The sequence below is a fragment of the Xenopus tropicalis genome, chromosome 6 (genome assembly GCF_000004195.4).
Source record: "Xenopus tropicalis strain Nigerian chromosome 6, UCB_Xtro_10.0, whole genome shotgun sequence".
In the NCBI taxonomy this organism is placed as follows: Eukaryota; Metazoa; Chordata; class Amphibia; order Anura; family Pipidae; genus Xenopus; species Xenopus tropicalis.
Window position 1 is genome coordinate 151,941,646 of NC_030682.2, and position 22,250 is coordinate 151,963,895.

General features: G+C 46.3%; 1 protein-coding gene across 3 annotated transcripts in view; it reads right to left on the reverse strand.

The window, feature by feature from the left end:
* Window positions 1-1,590: 1,590 nt before the first annotated feature.
* Window positions 1,591-22,250, reverse strand: part of oplah (5-oxoprolinase, ATP-hydrolysing) — a 34,006-nt gene continuing 13,346 nt past the window's right edge. For all 3 annotated transcript variants that reach the window (XM_012953922.3, NM_001079415.1, XM_012953923.1), the window contains 19 exon segments: window positions 22,019-22,086; window positions 21,440-21,705; window positions 20,766-20,878; window positions 20,517-20,687; window positions 12,676-12,813; window positions 10,236-10,374; window positions 9,859-9,971; window positions 8,621-8,772; window positions 8,353-8,513; window positions 7,545-7,646; window positions 7,172-7,346; window positions 6,435-6,619; window positions 5,728-5,874; window positions 5,401-5,535; window positions 4,418-4,567; window positions 4,115-4,272; window positions 2,830-2,990; window positions 2,454-2,551; window positions 1,591-2,236 (listed from right to left, as the gene is read on the reverse strand). In XM_012953922.3, the coding sequence (XP_012809376.1) occupies window positions 2,087-2,236; window positions 2,454-2,551; window positions 2,830-2,990; window positions 4,115-4,272; window positions 4,418-4,567; window positions 5,401-5,535; window positions 5,728-5,874; window positions 6,435-6,619; window positions 7,172-7,346; window positions 7,545-7,646; window positions 8,353-8,513; window positions 8,621-8,772; window positions 9,859-9,971; window positions 10,236-10,374; window positions 12,676-12,813; window positions 20,517-20,687; window positions 20,766-20,878; window positions 21,440-21,705; window positions 22,019-22,086 (2,782 nt within the window). In that variant the 3' untranslated portion in view covers window positions 1,591-2,086.

Below are 22,250 nucleotides of genomic sequence, written 5' to 3' on the forward strand. Positions count from 1 at the left end.
CCCAAGCACTTCCCTAGGGGCAATGTTGTCTTGGCCAACTGGATCCCCCTGAGCAACTCACCATATCAAAAAGTTATATTTCTTACTATTTATTATATTTTTTTCCATGTGGGCCAAAGCGCTTTAGAGCAATCAGTCTTCCGGTCTTAACTACCCAAACTACACCAACTGCCCAATCTTCCTCTCAGAACTACCCCAACTGCCCAATCTTCCTCTCAGAACTACCCCAACTGCCCAATCTTCCTCTCAGAACTACCCCAACTGCCCAATCTTCCTCTCAGAACTACCCCAACTGCCCAATCACCTCCCTCCCACAATGATAGAGAACAGCCTTTTGTTGGCTGCTGGGAGAGGCTTGGTGGCAGTGCTGGTAGGACCTGTATTTCCCATACACCCCTGTGTGTAACCTCCGGTGCCTCCCATTCCCTTTTATCTCCTTTATGAGTTTGTGCCACCCCGGCGGGTAGTTTTATATGAACAATACTCAGTAAAGCCTCCTGCCCAGTCTGACACATCTGGAAACTATTTGTGCGGCGAGTCTGTGACTGTCAGGCACTGAGACATTTGCCCCCCACATTCCCAGTATGGGATTTAGCCCCATGTAGGGCAGGTTTTTCTTTTGCCCCTTCCAGGCAATTCCTGTCCCATAAAGGTATTTGGTTTGTCTGTTCAGAGGCAGGGAGGGGCCCCCAGTGCTCACTCACTACTACTGATATTATAAGAGCGGGGAAATGAAATATATATTTCTATCTAGCCGGAGAATAAAGTCACTCAGCATGTAACCAGCCGCACTCACCTGTCCCTTAATCACTCACAGCATGTAACCAGCCGCACTCACCTGTCCCACAGTCACTCAGCATGTAACCAGCCGCACTCACCTGTCCCACAGTCACTCAGCATGTAACCAGCCGCACTCACCTGTCCCACAGTCACTCAGCATGTAACCAGCCGCACTCACCTGTCCCACAGTCACTCAGCATGTAACCAGCCGCACTCACCTGTCCCACAGTCACTCAGCATGTAACCAGCCGCACTCACCTGTCCCACAGTCACTCAGCATGTAACCAGCCGCACTCACCTGTCCCACAGTCACTCAGCATGTAACCAGCCGCACTCACCTGTCCCACAGTCACTCAGCATGTAACCAGCCGCACTCACCTGTCCCACAGTCACTCAGCATGTAACCAGCCGCACTCACCTGTCCCACAGTCACTCACAGCATGTAACCAGCCGCACTCCCCTGTCCCTTAATCACTCAGCATGTAACCGGCCGCACTCACCTGTCCCATAGTCACTCACAGCATGTAACCGGCCGCACTCACCTGTCCCATAGTCACTCAGCATGTAACCAGCCGCACTCACCTGTCCCATAGTCACTCAGCATGTAACCAGCCGCACTCACCTGTCCCATAGTCACTCAGCATGTAACCAGCCGCACTCACCTGTCCCATAGTCACTCACAGCATGTAACCAGCCGCACTCACACTCACCTGTAGCCATGTAACCAGCCACACTTACACACAACCGCCCCATAGTCCCTCTGAGCACAATGGGATACACGTTCACACTGGTGCAGACACGGAAACTGGATCATGTAAAACTCTTTATTGTCTGTAGGCGACGGCAGCTACACCGATTCCTTTATGTTTGGCCCACGGAGGGCTGACTGCCATAATGTGCTCCCACCTAGTCAATTGCCAGTAGCCCCTAGAGCAGCACTTGTAGGGACAGCACAATAAGGGTGAGACAACCAAATGAGACTTTATAACAATTAGGTGCACGGTGTATTCTCTGGGCTACTGGAGCAGTAGACCCCTATCTACAATACACACTACTGCTGCTCGGTCCATGTGGCCAGGACCCTACTGACCCGTCTGTTGGAGGGGTCTGTATAAACCTGCTGCCACTGCGCTGGGAACTTCTTTTTTTGGGTGATATTTTGGCAGCGGATGAAGAGCTGGGGGGCCCAGTGGGTCACCGGAGGGACCAAATCATCTTCAGATTCTTTCCCCTAATGTGTGTGCCAGTCCTGTCCAACGCTGCCCTGTTCAGCAGATGAGATGGAGGGGCTGCGGCCCAATGGCGGTCATACAGTTTCCTGAGCTTTGCGGTACTCGAACACGCTCCCGCGCTCGGCAAAGCTGCGACTGAGAACCTTTACGGGTACCGGGGTACTTTGGTTCCCCTCCTGAACCCCAAACCCCCCACCTCCTGGGGTGTGAAGGGTGAACGTGTCCTGTGGGCAACAGACAGTTATTTACTGAAATGACTACAAAGAGCTGCTGATTGGTTGGGAAACGGCGATTCTGACTGGAATTATGGGTTAGGACCACCACTTGTGTCATTCCATGATCGTAGATAAAGGGCACAGTACCTAGTCCGGTGTTTATTATACTAATAAAAAGAACCCCCATAACAGCACATTTAGCTGCCGACCCAGAAATGTTACTCACCCCCGGCTCCACATTCACTGACGTTTTGCCCCCGAGGTTAATGGTTGTTCCATCCTTCCTGCGCAGGAGGTTGAGCCCGGGGGCCCCACTACATCCCCCTGTAGGAAGAGATTATAAAGGAGTTAGAGACGGGGACATGGAGACGTAATCCCTGCCCAACTCAAGGCCAAGTTCTATGTAGTCGGGCCCAGTCTCCTAAAAGGAAAAGTTCCCCGGACCACGTGCAATTGGCTTCCTTCCTCCCATGTCAAACTCTGAGCTGCGACTGCAGAAGCAAAACATGAACCTAAAACCAAGGAGTGGCCCTTTGGCTGATAGGGCCACGTGGCACGAGGGCGACACACTGCCATTGGGCACACGTTAAGCTTGCCCTTACCCTGTAACCCGTAGGGTCTGAACACTCGCCGCTCCGTCAGCACCGATAAAACAATATCTTCCCTAAACAGCAGCTCCCGGATCACTCCATCCCCTCCATGGAACTTCCCTGCGCCGCCGGTACCAGGGGACAGCTCAAAGCGCTTCAGCACCACGGGGTATCTGGGGTAAAGAAAAGGAAAATGTTCTGACTGTGGTGAAGCCAGTGTCCATGGTTAAAAAAAGCAAAATCCAGGGCACACCAATATAAAAAAGTCAAAATGTATTTAGCAAAATTCAAACGCGTTTCAACCTCGTTGAAACGCGTTGGGATTTTGCTAAATACAATTTGATTTTTTTTTTCTACTAAAAATAGCTAAATCCGGGGCAGACCAATATTAAAAATCAAACTGTATTTAGCAAAATCCCAACATGTTTCAACGAGGTCGAAACGCGTTGGGATTTTGCTTAATACATTTTTACTTTTTTATACTGATCTGCCCTGGATTTTGCTTTTTTTAACCAGTAGGGACATCGGCACTGGCTGCGCAACAGTCAAAGCATTTTCCATGTCCCTACTGGTTAAAAAAAGCAAAGTCCAGGGCAGACCAATATAAAGTCAAAATGTATGTAGCAAAATCCCAACGCGTTTTGACCTCGTTGAAACGCGTTGGGATTTTGCTAAATACAGTTTGATTTTTAATACTGAAAATAGCAAAGTCCAGGGCACACCAATATAAAGTCAAAATGTATTTAGCAAAATCCCAACGCGTTTCGACCTCGTTGAAACGCGTTGGGATTTTGCTAAATACAGTTTGATTTTTAATACTGAAAATAGCAAAGTCCAGGGCAGACCAATATAAAGTCAAAATGTATTTAGCAAAATCCCAACGCGTTTCGACCTCGTTGAAACGCGTTGGGATTTTACTAAATACAGTTGGGATTTTGCTAAATCCAGTTTATAAAAAAAGGCAAACTGTATTTAGTAAAATCCCAACGCGTTTCAACGAGGTCGAAACGCGTTGGGATTTTGCTAAATACATTTTGACTTTTTTATATTGGTCTGCCCTGGATTTTGCTATTTTCAGTATTTCACTTGGGGACTTTCAGGTAGCCCCCCCTACAGGACATGAATTGATGGACAAAATGGTGGCAGATAAAACTCCCCTCTCCACCTGCCACTGCTCCGTGTGCATTACTGGTACCACCCAATCAGCGGTTGGCTTTTACAGGAATGGCACTTATATGTCCCAGTCAGTGAATCCACTGCAGAATCAGATATCTGCCTTGATCTCGCCCACATTTACCGTTTCTCCAAGATTTCTGGGTCAGTGATGCGGGTGTTGGTCATGTGAGTGTGGATGCCGCTCCGACCGTGCCAGTGAGGTCCCGCCCCTGCCCCGCCAGCCACTGTCTCATAGTAACCCGTAGTCTTGTTGCCAAAGGTTACATTGTTCATACAGCCCTGTGGGAGACACGCTCTGTGAGCTGAAACCAACATGGCGGCGGTGCCAAGTGGGAGCCCAATAGAACTGGCATAAGCTACATGACATCATAGGCATCATCCAATCACCGACTGTGGCTCTGTGGGGCCCACCTCTGATATCTACCTGAGATGCCGCACAGACTTCAAAGGCCTTGAAGATGACATCGACGATCCTTTGCGATGTGAGCACATTACCCCCGACCACAGCCGCGTCAGGAGAGGGGTCCAGGATGGATCCTTTGGGAATGATAACCTGGATGGGGGTCAGGCAGCCCTGAGGGAGGGAATGAGGGATTTTAACTCACAGAAAACTTTCTAAAATAATCCAGTTACTCTTCACTATCCCCCCTGCCCAGGATCTGTCTGTCTCCATTCTCTCTTCATGCTGGAGTCGGGGGCAGATTTCCAATGACGGGTGCAGCAGATGTATTGGCACTAACCGACTCCAGCACAAACTGACACAATTTTGAATAGAGAGAAACATATTTCCACTAGGGACGGTTATGAATGAGTGAGCTCTGATTCATCTTACAGGCAAAGGGTGCAATTTACCCCCAGAAGGATGTATTAGACCTGTCAGTCAAAATCTGGCTCCGACTCCTGCATTAGCAGAGAAGGGAGAGAGACAGACGCTGAGGGATAGGGAAGAGGAACATGATTTTTTTTACTTCAGTGAGATGACACTTATATGACATTTTTGTGATAGTTCTCCTTTGGTGAAGGAAGGGCTGGACTAATAACTTGGGTCCCTAGTGATATGCGGGTTGAGAAAAATTTGACCAGCACCCAACCCTAACCCACCTGCTCACAACCCGAACTCGAACCCTACCTGACTTCTGCCCTGTATTTATATCTATAAATTCAGAAGCCATAAGAAGCGGGCCGGCAGTGTTTGCTGGCGGGCGGGGAGAGCGAGCGGAAGCGTTCAACCGGAACCCACCCGTGACCAACAAGTGATGTGCCAAGGTTGGCCCAAACCCGGCTGACACGGGGGTATCGGGTCGGCCCGCACATTACTAGCCCCTAGGGAGGACCCTGCTGCCTGGCCCTGAACCCTATAATATCCAATGACTGAATCACTACCAAGTTCTGCCCCCCAGTGCTCACCTGATTAAGAGGGATATCTTGGCCCACCATGCAGCGGAGGCAATAAATAAGAGCAGAGAGGGTAATGGCGCGCGGGGCGTTACAGTTCCCAAACACCTCATATCCGGATCCAGTGAAATCAAAGAGAGCGCCGCCCTGCAGGAGAGGAGCACAATGAGATTTCCCCATAGCATCAAGTAACAGCTTCCTCTCCCCCCATCTGAAGTCCCAGGGATGAAAGGGTACAGGCTGCTGTTTGGTTCCAGAGGCCTTACAGTTAGACCCTCCCAAATATTCAGATGTGTGGGGGCCCCGCCCATGTGATCATGTGATCCTGCTAGCGCCTACCTCCTGCTTGTTTATCCGCACTTTCAGTTTAATTGGGGAACCGTCGTCCATGTAATCCACAGACTCCACCTCTAGCGCCCCCTTGTGGCTCTCCCAGCGCTCAGCAAAGTCTCTCAGCATGTTCCGCACAGCCACCTCGGCATTGGCCTAAAGGGCAAAGGAAAAATTGCCTATGAAGATTCTCATTCATCCACGTCATGACATACAGGATATACAGTATCTAGTAGGATTAAAGGGGAGGTTCACCTTTGAGTTAACTTTTAGTATGATGTAGAGAGTGATAGTTTGCAATTGGTCTTCATTTTTTATTATTTGTAGTTTTTTTTTTGTTATTTCACTTTTTGTTCAGCAGCTCTGCAGTTTGGAATTTCAGCAGCTATCTGGTCGCTAGGGTCCAAGTTACCTTAGCGACCAGGGAGCAGTTGGAATGAGAGGAAGTTAAATGAATAGTAGAGGGAATGAATAGTTATAAAGTAACAATAACAATAGAACTGGAGCCTCACAGAGCAATAGGGTTTGGCTGCCGGGGTCAGTGACCCCCATTTGAAACCTGGAATGAGTTAGAAGGAAAAGACAAATAGATCAGAAACTATAAGAAATAAATAAAGACCAATTGAAAAGCTGCTTAGAATAGGCAGTTCTATAACCCAGTGCCTGGGCACACTGCAGCATGTTTCTATGTACCAGCTGGGTAGCAACAATCTCACCTGAATGTGCGCCATGTAGGCCTGTACCACGGCCAGCCCATACACATCGATCAGCTCATTCACCAGCTGGATGCCTTTCTGATTGGCCGCTACCTGCGCCCGCAGGTCGGACAGGTTGTCATGGAGATTGCGCGTCCCGCTGCTGCCCGGGATCAGACCAGGAGCCATAAGAGCCTCAGTAACCGCTGCAGGGGCGAGAGGTGAAGGGGCAGGTAATTAAAGGGGCTGTTCACCTTCAAATTAACATTAAATTAACTTTAGGTATGATCTAATGTTAATTTGAAGGTGAACTTCCCCTTTAAAGAGAGCAGAAGGGGTAACCATTGGCTGACACAGCGTTCTTTTTAGATGTATCTCCAATCCCATGAAATGGCTGGTGCTGCACAAAGAATCTGAGCTTATTGGCTCTAGCCCACAATGTATCCCAGAATGCCATGTTTTTTTCTCTATGTGCCCATACCAGTATCCCTGCCCCATGTCCCAGCATGCAACAGCAGCAGACATCTTAAGAGCTGTGTTCAGTGAGGCTCATTTATCAACACTGGTTGCTATGGGTTACTGCCCATGGGCAAATTTGGCCAGTGTTGATAAATGACCCCCAGTAACTTTAGCACCCAAAGGCACCCACCATATTCCCACATTTCTATTTGTAGGACCCAGGAGATCATCGGATCGCACCATCTCCATTGCTGCTGAATTACAGCAAATACCCAATAGTTATCCCTCTCCCTTCTCACCTTCCTCCTGGAATTCCCCCCCTCGCACCAGTTTGAATGAGGTGAACACTGCCCCCTCGTCCCGCAGGGTCTTGGAGTGGGGTGGCATGGAGCCGGGTGTGATCCCCCCAATGTCGGCGTGGTGGCCCCTGGATGCCACAAAAAACACTGGGCGTGGGGCCTCCACCCGGAACACCTGGAAGATAAATAGGTAAAGACTCAATATGGAACAGGTGTGGGGGGGCCTCCATCCGGGACACAAATATCAATAAACACCAATTGGATCACCGGAAAGGTGAAAGACATAAAGCTTCTATGTGCTACAAGGGGAATTCCCCCCCACACTCAGGACAGAACAGAACCGCTATCTGAGGGTGGGAGGTACCACACTTACAGGGGTAATAACCGTAAGGTCTGGGAGGTGGCTGCCCCCGGCACAGGGGTGATTACTCAGTAGCACATCCCCTTCCTTCAGATCATCCTTCAGGTTCCTGATCTGGAACAGAGAGAGGCACAATAAGGTTCCACCCCAACCCGACAGGAGAGAGTAGAACTCGTTAAGCAAGCAGGTTTCATTAAAGCTTCTGTGTAAATACACACACAAGTTGGTATGGCCCAGAATCCCGGCCCAACTGCGAGGGAGCTTGGTTCTGTTCTCTTTACTCTTCATACAAAACCCAATAAACCGGGGCACTGACCGGCTGGAACAAGATAGTTTTATACATGACCTCTATTCAGAAAGAGCAATTAAAGGGGGTACCTATAAGTTAACTTTTAATATGATGTAAAGAGTGATATTCCGAGACAATTTGCAATTGGTCTTCATTTTTTATTATCTGTAGTTTTTTTGTTACTTCATATTCAGTTCAGCAGCTCTCCAGTCTGGAGTTCCAGCAATTATTTGGTTGTTAGGGTCAAAGTTACCTTAACAACCAGGGAGTGGTTGATGAGAGACCGATATATGAATAAAAACTGCAAAGAGTTGGGAAAAGTAGGCAAATAATTCAAATATTATAACAAATAAATAATGAAGACCAATTGAAAAGTTGCTTAGAATAGGTATTTCTATGAGATACTAAAAGTTACCTTGAAGCTAGAGGTGAACCCACCCCTCTAATAGTACAGACAGGTAAGCGCCTTGGTCTTAGGATATGTATCTAAAGAGGGTCTGAGAGCTAACCCAAGTCAGGCTCTGGACTCACCTGGAACTGGACTGTCTCCTGCATGGCACCCAGATGGACAGGTATATGGGGAGCGTTAGACACTAAGCCCCCATCAGGGCCAAAGAGAGCACAGGAGAAGTCTAGTCGCTCTTTGATGTTCGTGGAAATGGCGGTTCTCTGCAGGATACGGCCCATCTGCTCTAGAACATAGGATAAGACTCAGTGACTGGGAAGTGGCTCTACCCTAGAACAAACCCCATAATAACAGAAGCGCTGCTATACACGCGGGTGCAAGGGGCGTCCAAACCTGCAATGCTCATGAACCGATGGGAGAAGATGGACAGCTGTATTGTGTCCAACTCCGTGCCGACCCCCCTCTGCCTTCCGCTCCCAATGGAGATCCGGACATCTCCGTATTCGGTTATAGAGGCCGTGCAGTCGGGTTCCACCAGGATGGTACTGGGAGGAAGAAGAAAGGGATCAATGTCTTGTCCCCCTAGTCATGGCCGTGCCCACCCCCTGTACCTCCCATACTGCCCCTCACCCCTTGTGTCTCCTACATAATGCCCCAAAGTATTACATGCCCCATTATTCTGGTGCAAACACCTACTCTGCCCCGCAGCAGCTGGTTGAGTTAAGACTGGGCTAGAATCACAGGACGGGAAGGACTGGGCTAGAATCACAGGACGGGAAGGACTGGGCTAGAATCACAGGACGGGAAGGACTGGGCTAGAATCACAGGACGGGAAGGACTGGGCTAGAATCACAGGACGGAAAGGACTGGGCTAGAATCACAGGACGGGAAGGACTGGGCTAGAATCACAGGACGGAAAGGACTGGGCTAGAATCACAGGATGGGAAGGATGTAGTGAGTGCACCATACATAACGTTTGTTTGTCACTGATAGCTATTGTTTTGTACTATTATGATAATGTAATTAGTATGGAAGCCATACACTTATTGGCTTATTTTGGGGGGGGGGGGGGGGGGGTCCCTATATTATAGCTGCAGATAAGGTATAGTGATGGGAGACCAGGGGAGGGAGTCAAAAATTGGGTAATTCCAAGGGAAATAGGTGAGGGGGGTGACAGGTTACTACACAGCCCTGATACTCGGGTACTTGGCAGCTGGTACCATAGATTTGATACCATAGAGCAAGGAATTGCCGTGTCCTTCTGCCTCTTCTCCAAATATTACTCTGATCAGAACTAATGAACATGAGACAATTATACCGGTGAGAGATTTCAGCATGTAGTTATACAGAGTGACCACTAGGTGTCAGTACAAGCGTGTGTATATAATGTATGTGCCTAATATGAATTTCCTCCATTACAGACGTGAAACATCAAATTGTGGGGAAAAAACTAATGTTATAACTTGGTACTTAGTTACCAGCAGTGCAATTATTTGACTACCGGTGCCCCCATGTCTGGGTAAAGGGCAAATATGACGGTACAAGAGGAAGCAGAGGATGCCCAGGATTTGGACAGTGCCAATCCCAGGAGGGGGCAAGTTGAGCTGACGGTAAGTGTAGGTGCCACCCACCTGTTCTTGTCGATGATAATGGCGGGTCCCGTAACGGAATGGTCAGGGGCGAGGTCCTGCAGGAGGTACACGTTTGTGTCATGGTGTCCGTCCTCAAAGTAACATCTGGCGACCTACAAACAGGGAGAGCGGGTCAGGGGAGGCGCCAAGATGGCTCTGGCACGGGAGAGGGTAAGAGCCAGCCAATGGCAGCTGGGCCTGGGAATGATCTGGCGACACTCGAAATACTGGGCAATAGAACTGGCAGGGATTCTGGGGTATAAGTTTGTCGGAATCTCCCACTGGGAGTGAGGGGTTAATAGGAAGGGCCAATAACTCAATGAGTAGAGCAGGGTTACTGAGTACTAGTGGGGCAGAACCAGCACAGATCCACTTACTGCCTCCACTCGGGCAGGCTGCCCACTCGGCTGAACGGCAGTCTCGCAGCGGATTCCGGTGCTGCCCGTCCCTCGCACTCGGATGTCATCCACCACAATGGCGCGCGAGGGGATGGTGAATCCAAACTCCTTCTGGTACCTGTGGGGAGAGAGGGGTTAAGTGTATGTAGTACTGTAGGCCCCGGGGTATCACTGTCACTCCATTCCCTTCCTGACTGTCTCAGTCCCCTTCCTGACTGTCTCTCTCAGTCCCCTTCCTGACTGTCTCAGTCCCCTTCCTGACTGTCTCTCTCTGTCCCCTTCCTTCCTGTCTGTCTCTGTCCCCTTCCTTCCTGTCTGTCTCAGTCCCCTTCCTTCCTGTCTGTCTCAGTCCCCTTCCTTCCTGTCTGTCTCTGTCCCCTTCCTTCCTGTCTCTCTCTGTCCCCTTCCTTCCTGTCTCTCTCTGTCCCCTTCCTTCCTGTCTCTCTCTGTCCCCTTCCTTCCTGTCTGTCTCTCTCTGTCCCCTTCCTTCCTGTCTGTCTCTCTCTGTCCCCTTCCTTCCTGTCTCTCTCTGTCCCCTTCCTTCCTGTCTCTCTCTGTCCCCTTCCTTCCTGTCTGTCTCTGTCCCCTTCCTTCCTGTCTGTCTCTGTCCCCTTCCTTCCTGTCTGTCTCTGTCCCCTTCCTTCCTGTCTCTCTCTGTCCCCTTCCTTCCTGTCTCTCTCTGTCCCCTTCCTTCCTGTCTGTCTCTGTCCCCTTCCTTCCTGTCTGTCTCTGTCCCCTTCCTTCCTGTCTCTCTCAGTTCCCAGCGCACAGGGAAAGTCAGGAAGGGGACATTCTCTCGCCCGCCACTGATTTCCCTCCCGTGTCAGTGATTTCCCTCTCCCCCGTCAGTGATTTCCCCCTCCCCCGTCAGTGATTTCCCCCTCCCCCGTCAGTGATTTCCCCCTCCCCCGTCAGTGATTTCCCTCTCCCCCGTCAGTGATTTCCCTCTCCCCCGTCAGTGATTTCCCTCTCCCCCGTCAGTGATTTCCCCCTCCCCCGTCAGTGATTTCCCCCTCCCCCGTCAGTGATTTCCCCCTCCCCCGTCAGTGATTTCCCCCTCCCCCGTCAGTGATTTCCCCCTCCCCCCGTCAGTGATTTCCCCCTCCCCCGTCAGTGATTTCCCTCTCCCCCGTCAGTGATTTCCCCCTCCCCCGTCAGTGATTTCCCCCTCCCCCGTCAGTGATTTCCCTCTCCCCCGTCAGTGATTTCCCTCCCCCGTCAGTGATTTCCCTCTCCCCCGTCAGTGATTTCCCTCTCCCCCGTCAGTGATTTCCCCCTCCCCCGTCAGTGATTTCCCTCCCCCGTCAGTGATTTCCCTCTCCCCCGTCAGTGATTTCCCTCTCCCCCGTCAGTGATTTCCCTCTCCCCCGTCAGTGATTTCCCTCTCCCCCGTCAGTGATTTCCCTCTCCCCCGTCAGTGATTTCCCTCCCCCGTCAGTGATTTCCCTCTCCCCCGTCAGTGATTTCCCTCTCCCCCGTCAGTGATTTCCCTCTCCCCCGTCAGTGATTTCCCCCTCCCCCGTCAGTGATTTCCCTCCCCCGTCAGTGATTTCCCTCTCCCCCGTCAGTGATTTCCCTCTCCCCCGTCAGTGATTTCCCTCTCCCCCGTCAGTGATTTCCCTCTCCCCCGTCAGTGATTTCCCTCCCCCGTCAGTGATTTCCCTCCCCCGTCAGTGATTTCCCTCTCCCCCGTCAGTGATTTCCCTCTCCCCCGTCAGTGATTTCCCTCTCCCCCGTCAGTGATTTCCCTCTCCCCCGTCAGTGATTTCCCTCCCCCGTCAGTGATTTCCCTCCCCCGTCAGTGATTTCCCTCTCCCCCGTCAGTGATTTCCCTCTCCCCCGTCAGTGATTTCCCTCTCCCCCGTCAGTGATTTCCCTCCCCCGTCAGTGATTTCCCTCCCCCGTCAGTGATTTCCCTCTCCCCCGTCAGTGATTTCCCTCTCCCCCGTCAGTGATTTCCCTCTCCCCCGTCAGTGATTTCCCTCTCCCCCGTCAGTGATTTCCCTCCCCCGTCAGTGATTTCCCTCCCCCGTCAGTGATTTCCCTCTCCCCCGTCAGTGATTTCCCTCCCCCGTCAGTGATTTCCCTCTCCCCCGTCAGTGATTTCCCTCTCCCCCGTCAGTGATTTCCCTCTCCCCCGTCAGTGATTTCCCTCTCCCCCGTCAGTGATTTCCCTCTCCCCCGTCAGTGATTTCCCTCTCCCCCGTCAGTGATTTCCCCCTCCCCCGTCAGTGATTTCCCTCCCCCGTCAGTGATTTCCCTCTCCCCCGTCAGTGATTTCCCCCTCCCCCGTCAGTGATTTCCCTCCCCCGTCAGTGATTTCCCTCTCCCCCGTCAGTGATTTCCCCCTCCCCCGTCAGTGATTTCCCTCCCCCGTCAGTGATTTCCCTCTCCCCCGTCAGTGATTTCCCTTGCCCACCTGTCAGTGAAGGCCAGTTTGAAGTTGCCCACGAGGCAGGAGTCCTGGGCGGCTGGGTACCCCCGGTTGGAGCACATGAGGGCGCAGTCGGTTCTCTCATAGCGCAGGTGCAGGAATGGCTCCGTGTCAATCTGAGACCTGTGCAACATGGAGGCCCATCAGTCCAACTCCTGCCCTGTTTACTAGCAGCACTGTCATTGCTTTGGGGCTCATTTACAAAGGGTGGGGCTGAACAGCTACAGTATATATACAGGGACAGTAAATATACAGGGACAGTATATATACAGGGACAGTAAATATAAAGGTACAGTATATATACAGGGACAGTAAATATACAGGGACAGTAAATATACAGGGACAGTATATATACAGGGACAGTAAATATAAAGGTACAGTATATATACAGGGACAGTAAATATAAAGGTACAGTATATATACAGGGACAGTAAATATAAAGGTACAGTATATATACAGGGACAGTAAATATAAAGGTACAGTATATATACAGGGACAGTAAATATAAAGGGACAGTAAATATAAAGGTACAGTATATATACAGGGACAGTAAATATAAAGGGACAGTAAATATAAAGGTACAGTATATTTACAGGGACAGTATATATACAGGGACAGTAAATATAAAGGGACAGTAAATATAAAGGTACAGTATATATACAGGGACAGTAAATATAAAGGGACAGTAAATATAAAGGTACAGTATATTTACAGGGACAGTATATATACAGGGACAGTAAATATAAAGGGACAGTAAATATAAAGGTACAGTATATATACAGGGACAGTAAATATAAAGGGACAGTATATATACAGGGACAGTAAATATAAAGGGACAGTATATATACAGTGTTAGAGAAAAAAGAAACCATCTTGTTTCTTTTCTCCATCTTGTTCATATCATTTAATATTAGAGGGGTTGTGAAATACATTGTATAAGAATGTTTCTTTTTGCTGTTGTAAAAACATTTTGATGAGTCCGCAAACTTGTGAAAAGCATGTTGGGTGTGTTGGGTGTTGGTCAACTGGGCCTCTTTGCCTGTTCTGTTCTTAGAGATAACAAAGCTACTACTGATAAGACTGTTTCAGGACTATAAGACAAACATGCTTTGGGTCATTCAATGTAGTATCAGCTCATAGACAATTCTCATTTAAGAATGTCTGGATACTGCCTTCGTACGTACGAATAAAATGTAGCTACAATCAAACTGGCCTATCCAACAGTTTTTCCTTGACAGCTTTGGTGCCGAAGTAAACCCGGGAGTGGAGAAATTGGAGGACAGCCATACAGGAGGAGATGATTGGATACCGAGACCTTAGGCGCCAATAAAGGTGAGACCTTTTGTCTCTGATAAGCTCTCGCTATCACTTTCATTCCCTCGCTTGGCTGTATCTACAAGAGTAACCCGCTCTACGAACCTTGGATAGGCCAGCCGTAAGTTGTTTGTTTGTCTCTTTGTTAGTCTGTGTGTAACCCTTGTGAGTTAGTGTGTTAGTCTGTGTGTAACCCTTGTGAGTTAGTGTAACAGATGTGCATAACCCGTTACATGTTGTGTTCATGTTTAGGTAACTGTGAATGTACTAATGTGTCAGTGAAAGTGTTTTTTGTTTAATGATAAGAACTCTCTCTCTGCCCTTCATGGGATAATTGTTCTATAACTAATCTCACTGTGTAACTATATTAATAAGGATTTATTGTAGAATTATACTAGTAAGGATTGCCTACCATCAGATATAGAGTGTAGTCATTGGTTATGGTTATACAAATGAAATTAGTTCTAACACTTCTTATGGGATTTGTTTGTATCTATCTGTTTTGGAAATTTTGGCGGGAACAAAAGAAGGGTTAACCTGTATGTGAATTTTAGCCACCGAAACCCACTTTTGTGAAAATCTATATATTGGGAATATATAGATTTTTGTTTTGTGTAAAAGGGGGGAGCGTGATCGTCTCCAGCCCAGTTCCATATGGGGAACATTTTACCCAAAACCGAGGGGTGGCCAGACCCCGACTTGTGATTTTTTCTGTTCCGGGAACAGAGAGAATAGGAGCTCCTGAGTCATCACTGTCACCGGGAGGCAGTGATGAAAGATGGCCAGTGGGTAAGTGGCTAAATAGACAAATGGGCTAAATTAACAAGACAGACCGGTATGGCTATCCCATGTGATGGTGTACACTCAAATGGGATACCCTATACAAATTCAGTCAAAGTTTATTGGAACAGATGGATGCTGAAATTCTATTAGAATTGGGACACACAGTAGGGATCAATGTAATTAAGATTAGGAAGACACGGAGTGAGGGAGAAGTAGAGGGTTATGACCAAATGAGAGAAATAAAGGGAGTAGTTCTGACAGTAGTAGTAGCTTTAAGAACCAGACTGAGGGCTAAGTGGGATAAACTTTAACACTCAGTTGGTGAAGGGAAATATAGACACCCATATAAAGGGGAAAGTGTATGTATGGGTATATATATATATTGCTAAACTGGTATGTTTGTCAGTGATTTTGTGGATAACAGTCATTATTGCTATCAAAGTAAGTATAGATTCACAAAATTAAAGATGTTACTGTCACTTTAAGTAATTGTTAGAAAAGGCTGTAGTCATATTCAAAGGGAAAGATAACATTACTGTAGGGAATGATAAGGCAGATAAAGCTGCTGACAAACAGGCTGCTTGTATGGTTCTAACAGGGACACCAACTGACAGCCACATACACCAACTGACAGCCACATACACCAACTGACAGCCACATACACCAGTCACACAGTCTTTAGTAATTTTTAAAATGCTGCAAAAGTAAGGCTGTGGCACAAGTCCATATTAAATGGACCAGTAAATGTTATAAGATATAAGGTGATATTTGGAAACATGATTATGGTTGTTTGTGTGCACCTCCCGTTTATCTAATTTGTTAGTAAAACACTTTGCACCTCCCATCTCATGTTTCCAAAAGGGGGGAATTATATTTATGGTAAACAAATTATGGTTTGCTTTTGGATTTGTGAAAAAATAACATAATTATAACACCTGGTTAAACCATTCTATCAGTTTCAAAGGTTACAGATAGATTGTATTCACCTATTTAAATGTTTTTATGTATTTGTATGCATAGATATGTTTTGGGGTGATTTGAGGCTTGGCCAGTAACAAAAGCCACAGAATTAATAACAGGTAAAGCTAACTGGGTACAAGATTTAACCCTTGCATTGTCATCTATGAGACACCCCTAAGGGTCCCCAACAGTTATTTCCTTTGTGTTGCTTTTTGGTAGACCACCAAATACTGGGTTGTTTATTCAAATATTGGTAGGAAGAATATGTTTCTCTTACTGACTATGTTAAGCAATGGTATAAGCAGCTCACTAACTTGTATGGAAAAGTGTTCTATTCTTTATCAGATTCAGAGACTGTATTTGGAACTCACTCTCTCCAATCAGGAGATTGGGGGGTGATAAAGAGATTTATGAGCCAAACTGAATACACATCTGACACTGTAAGAAGGTATTTCCCATACAAAGTCCTGCTGATAGTCAGAGCAGAGCGTTTTCTCCAGTGACTGAGAGCCTGAGCAGAGTGTTATCTCCAGTGACAGAGTCTGAGCCTGTCTCTACACTCAACCCCCCAACGAGATCACATCAACAGAAAGACAACTAAGGAGACTGATTCAGTTCTTCCGGAATCAAGAGGATAAAAAGTATCTTTAAAGTAAGTCAGACGAGAGTGGTAACAATAATCCCACTAGTCTGTTAACCAACGGTCCCAGTTTCAGGTTTTGACACTAAGCGTGGGCCTACTCTGGGTGAAGAGGAACATCAAGAAAAAGAAAAGGACTTTTATAAAATAATGACTCTGTGTTTGTTATTCTGGGTAAAGGTCCTTATCATTGCTTTACACCAGTAAAGGGGGGTTGCCAAATTCTATATGGTTCTTACACCAGCAGGCTGCAAAGCAGTTACATACTACTGACTGCTGGAGATGTTCACATGTTCCAGTCAACAACAAGGGGATACCTTTAGGAGGGATACCTATCTCTATAAATGATCTTAATCTTACAGATTATAGCTATGAAGTTGCAATAGACACAAATTATAAGTATCAAAATGCAATTAGTGATTGGGGTACATATTTGGAAATAACAGGGTTACTAGATACACCCACCATATGTGTAGGATCCATGTTTGCTAATCATACAATCACTTAATGTACTTACCTAAGATTCATGTAGGAAACACAGATTGTGAAAATGCTATTCTGAATTTCTACATGTATTATATGGGAAAAAAATGTGATAAGATGCAGGGTAATTGTAATGATTATGTTGGTGTGGGAAAAATGTATACTTCTTATGTCTCCAGGTGTTCCTGCCCTGACCGAGGAGAAGATGAAGATAAGAGTTTAAGTCTAAGGTGACAGATAATATGAGATGGTTTCAGATATTGGCCAGGGTATCACGGTACAATCATTTCTAGGGTACTTAGATAAGAACTATATTATATTTGTGAGCTTACTCATGGCTCCCTATGGGAGCGTAGGGAAATTGCACAATTGGAAGAGTTGTACCTGTTATCAGACAATACCTGAACATCTCATACATAGACAATCAAGGTATCCATTCCAGGGTAATAAATAAAAAAAGGAATTATTTTCCACCTCAGATAAAGGATGGATGTGGTTCCTTGCCTGGATAGGAATAGAATTAGTCAATAGATTAATTAAGTATACTAGTATAAGGGATGGTATAATAAATGAAACTATAAGTTCCATCAAAATAATAAATGAGAAATAAGTCAGGAAGATGGCATTATAGAATAGAAATGGTCCTAGATTACCTACTAATAGATGAGGGTGGGGTTTATACAATCACAGGTAAGGAGAGTTGTACCTGGATTGGGGACTCACATGACCCAGTTGAGCCCTACAGAACCCTTTCTCATTTATGGGAATCATAAGGATTTGGTTATCAAATGTTTAAAAGTTTTTATGGTACTAAATGTGTGGGATTGCAATGGGCCTTGTGGTTTATATTATATCAAGGTTGATTTTGTGTTGCTGCAAATACAGTATTTTATCCAGAGGTTACATGGAGGGGCAGCTGAAGGGAGGGTGCTCACCCATTTAGCTCCTGGATCAAATATACAACAGCCTCTTCTGATCAGCAACCTTCTGTGTTTGGCCGACCTTATCCATAGCAGGATCCCATTCCTGTATGAGCAAGGTAAGGAAGAACTTGCTGATTTAGATGGGAACCCTGATAGGAAACTCTGTACTGCCACTTAACCTTTTATAGGTGAGCGGAATAGAGTTCTGGGTAAGAAGAATATATATGTTCAAGATTTTGAACAACAGGGAGGAATGTTAGAGAAAAAAGAAACCATCTTGTTTCTTTTCTCCATCTTGTTCATATCATTTAATATTAGAGGGGTTGTGAAATACATTGTATAAGAATGTTTCTTTTTGCTGTTGTAAAAACATTTATGATGAGTCCGCAATCTTGTGAAAAGAGGCATGTTGGGTGTTGGTCAACTGGGCCTCTTTGCCTGTTCTGTTCTTAGAGATAACAAAGCTAACTACTGATAAGACTGTTTCAGGACTATAAGACAAACATGCTTTGGGTCATTCAATGTAGTATCAGCTCATAGACAATTCTCATTTAAGAATGTCTGGATACTGCCTTCGTACATACGAATAAAATGTAGCTACAATCAAACTGGCCTATCCAACAGTTTTTCCTTGACAACAGGGACAGTAAATATAAAGGTACAGTAAATATAAAGGTACAGCAAATATACAGGGACAGTAAATATAAAGGTACAGTATATATACAGGGACAGTAAATATAAAGGTACAGTATATATACAGGGACAGTAAATATAAAGGTACAGTATATATACAGGGACAGCATATATACAGGGACAGTATATATACAGGGACAGTAAATATAAAGGTACAGCAAATATACAGGGACAGTAAATATAAAGGTACAGTATATATACAGGGACAGTAAATATAAAGGTACAGTATATATACAGGGACAGTAAATATAAAGGTACAGTATATATACAGGGACAGTAAATATAAAGGTACAGTATATATACAGGGACAGCATATATACAGGGACAGTATATATACAGGGACAGTATATATACAGGGACAGTAAATATAAAGGTACAGTATATATACAGGGACAGTAAATATAAAGGTACAGTATATATACAGGGACAGTAAATATAAAGGTACAGTATATATACAGGGACAGTAAATATAAAGGTACCGTATATATACAGGGACAGTAAATATAAAGGTACAGCAAATATACAGGGACAGTAAATATAAAGGGACAGTAAATATAAAGGTACAGTATATATACAGGGACAGTAAATATAAAGGGACAGTAAATATAAAGGTACAGTATATATACAGGGACAGTAAATATAAAGGTACAGTATATATACAGGGACAGTAAATATAAAGGTACAGTATATATACAGGGACAGTAAATATAAATGGACAGTAAATATAAAGGTACAGTAAATATAAAGGGACAGCATATATACAGGGACAGCAAATATACAGGGACAGCATATATACAGGGACAGTATATATACAGGGACAGTATATATACAGGGACAGTATATATACAGGGACAGTAAATATAAAGGTACAGTATATATACAGGGACAGTAAATATAAAGGGACAGTATATATACAGGGACAGTAAATATAAAGGTACCGTATATATAAAGGTACAGCAAATATACAGGGACAGTATATATACAGGGACAGTATATATACAGGGACAGTAAATATAAAGGTACAGTATATATACAGGGACAGTAAATATAAAGGTACAGCAAATATACAGGGACAGTATATATACAGGTACAGTATATATACAGGGACAGTAAATATAAAGGTACAGTATATATAAAGGTACAGCAAATATACAGGGACAGTATATATACAGGGACAGTATATATACAGGGACAGTAAATATAAAGGTACAGTATATATACAGGGACAGTAAATATAAAGGTACAGTATATATACAGGGACAGTAAATATAAAGGTACAGCAAATATACAGGGACAGCATATATACAGGTACAGTATATATACAGGGACAGTAAATATACAGGGACAGTAAATATAAAGGTACAGTATATATACAGGGACAGTATATATACAGGGACAGTATATATACAGGGACAGTATATATACAGGGACAGTATATATAAAGGTACAGTATATATACAGGGACAGTAAATATAAAGGTACAGTATATATACAGGGACAGTAAATATAAAGGTACAGTATATATATATACAGGGACAGTAAATATAAAGGTACAGTATATATACAGGGACAGTCAATATAAAGGTACAGTATATATACAGGGACAGTAAATATAAAGGTACAGTATATATACAGGGACAGTCAATATAAAGGTACAGTATATATACAGGGACAGTAAATATAAAGGTACAGTATATATATATACAGGGACAGTAAATATAAAGGTACAGTATATATACAGGGACAGTCAATATAAAGGTACAGTATATATACAGGGACAGTAAATATAAAGGTACAGTATATATATATCTCACAAAAACATAGCGCACTCCAGGGACTTTTCTGTAAAAGTTCAATCTTTATTCCATCTATGCCATCAGATCTATATCTGTATATATTCAGGCACAGTATATATGTTTTGGGTTCTTGTTCAGTGAAATATAATGAGGCAGATGCTGAACAACATGATTTCCCCCCATGATTTTGATATCAGACCCCTCAGTCATGTGACCCAGTGTGCCCCCCCTCACCTGTGGAAGCCTTGTTCCTGCAGGGCCTCTATGCAGCGCCTCTCCAAGGCTGCGATGCGTCCCTCCAGCAGGGAGAATGATTCGGGGCTGTACCCCATAGAGCAGGGCTCCTGCGCCTCGTGCACCACATCGGCCAATGCCATCCCAAACGCAGACAGGACGCCGCCGTACCTGGGCGAGGGGAGAAGCGGATCTGATTGGCTGGTTCCTATCTCACTGGCGGCGGTTGGGCTTCCCACTTGCACTTACTTGTGGATAAACACAGTTTTCATGCCCAGTGAGCGAGCGATGGCACAAGCATGCTGCCCCCCGGCACCCCCAAAGCAGGCCAGCACGTGGCGCGAAGTGTCGTGGCCCTTAGCCTGAGGAACAGATTGAGTTACACGTGCAACAAAGTGATTAAATGGGCAGATTGTGTAGCAGAGAGACGGCAGTAACACAGAGGGCAGATTGTGTAGCAGAGAGACGGCAGTAACACAGGGGGTAGATTGTGTAGCAGAGAGACGGCAGTAACACAGGGGCAGATTGTGTAGCAGAGAGACGGCAGTAACACAGGGGCAGATTGTGTAGCAGAGAGACGGCAGTAACACAGGGGGCAGATTGTGTAGCAGAGAGATGGCAGTAACACAGGGGGCAGATTGTGTAGCAGAGAGACGGCAGTAACACAGGGGCAGATTGTGTAGCAGAGAGACGGCAGTAACACGGAGGCAGATTGTGTAGCAGAGAGACGGCAGCAACACGGGGGCAGATTGTGTAGCAGAGAGACGGCAGCAACACAGGGGGCAGATTGTGTAGCAGAGAGACGGCAGTAACACAGGGGGCAGATTGTGTAGCAGAGAGACGGCAGCAACACAGAGGGGTACTATGCTACAGAATCTGCCCTCTAACAGTAATAGGGAGAGTTAAACTGCCTTCCCACATACCTGAGTGAGAGATCTGATTGGCCGGCACATGGCTTCATTGGCCACTCTGATGAACCCCATAGCAACTTCCTCCACACTCAGTGAAGCAGCAGAACCGGGTCTCCCAGCCTGGAACTGGTTAATATCAGCAGCCAACTTCTGAAACTGGTGCAGCGTGTCTTCCCGAGAGAGCGGCTGGTCTTCCGACGGGCCAAAGATCCGGGGAAAGTAGTCAGGGAGGAGGCGGCCCAGGCAGAGGTTGGCATCAGTCACAGTAAGTGGCCCTCCTGGGAAAAAGCACGTGGGAAAAGTGAGCCCCTAGGGATGAACAGGCGCTGATGGGGTATTATTAGTCTGAGATGGGGCAGCTGGGTAATAGGCAGCCCATATAGGCCAGTAACCATAGAAACACAAGAGCCAGGAAGGGTAGGAGGCCTGGGATGGGCACAATCTCTCTGAGCTGTGATATGCAGCGCTCCCCTGCTCCTCTGGCTGAAGGGCCCCCAGCTGGAGGGCTGTTATGATAAAAGGAAGGTTCTCCCTTTCCCAGAGGGCAGAATTATGAGGACACAAACAGGCTGCACAGAGCAGTACCAGTACCTTTCCTGTAGCAGGCTGGGCCGGGGTGGGCTCCTGCAGACTCTGGTCCCACAACAAACAGACCTGATCTGGGAAACAAACAAATCCTATTATGTTAAATAGCAAGTTGCCCCTACAGGTATGCACAGGTCCCTCCCATACAGGCAAGCACGGGCCCCTCCCATACAGGCAAGCACTGCCCCTCCCATACAGGTACGCACGGGCCCCTCCCATACAGGTACGCACGGGCCCC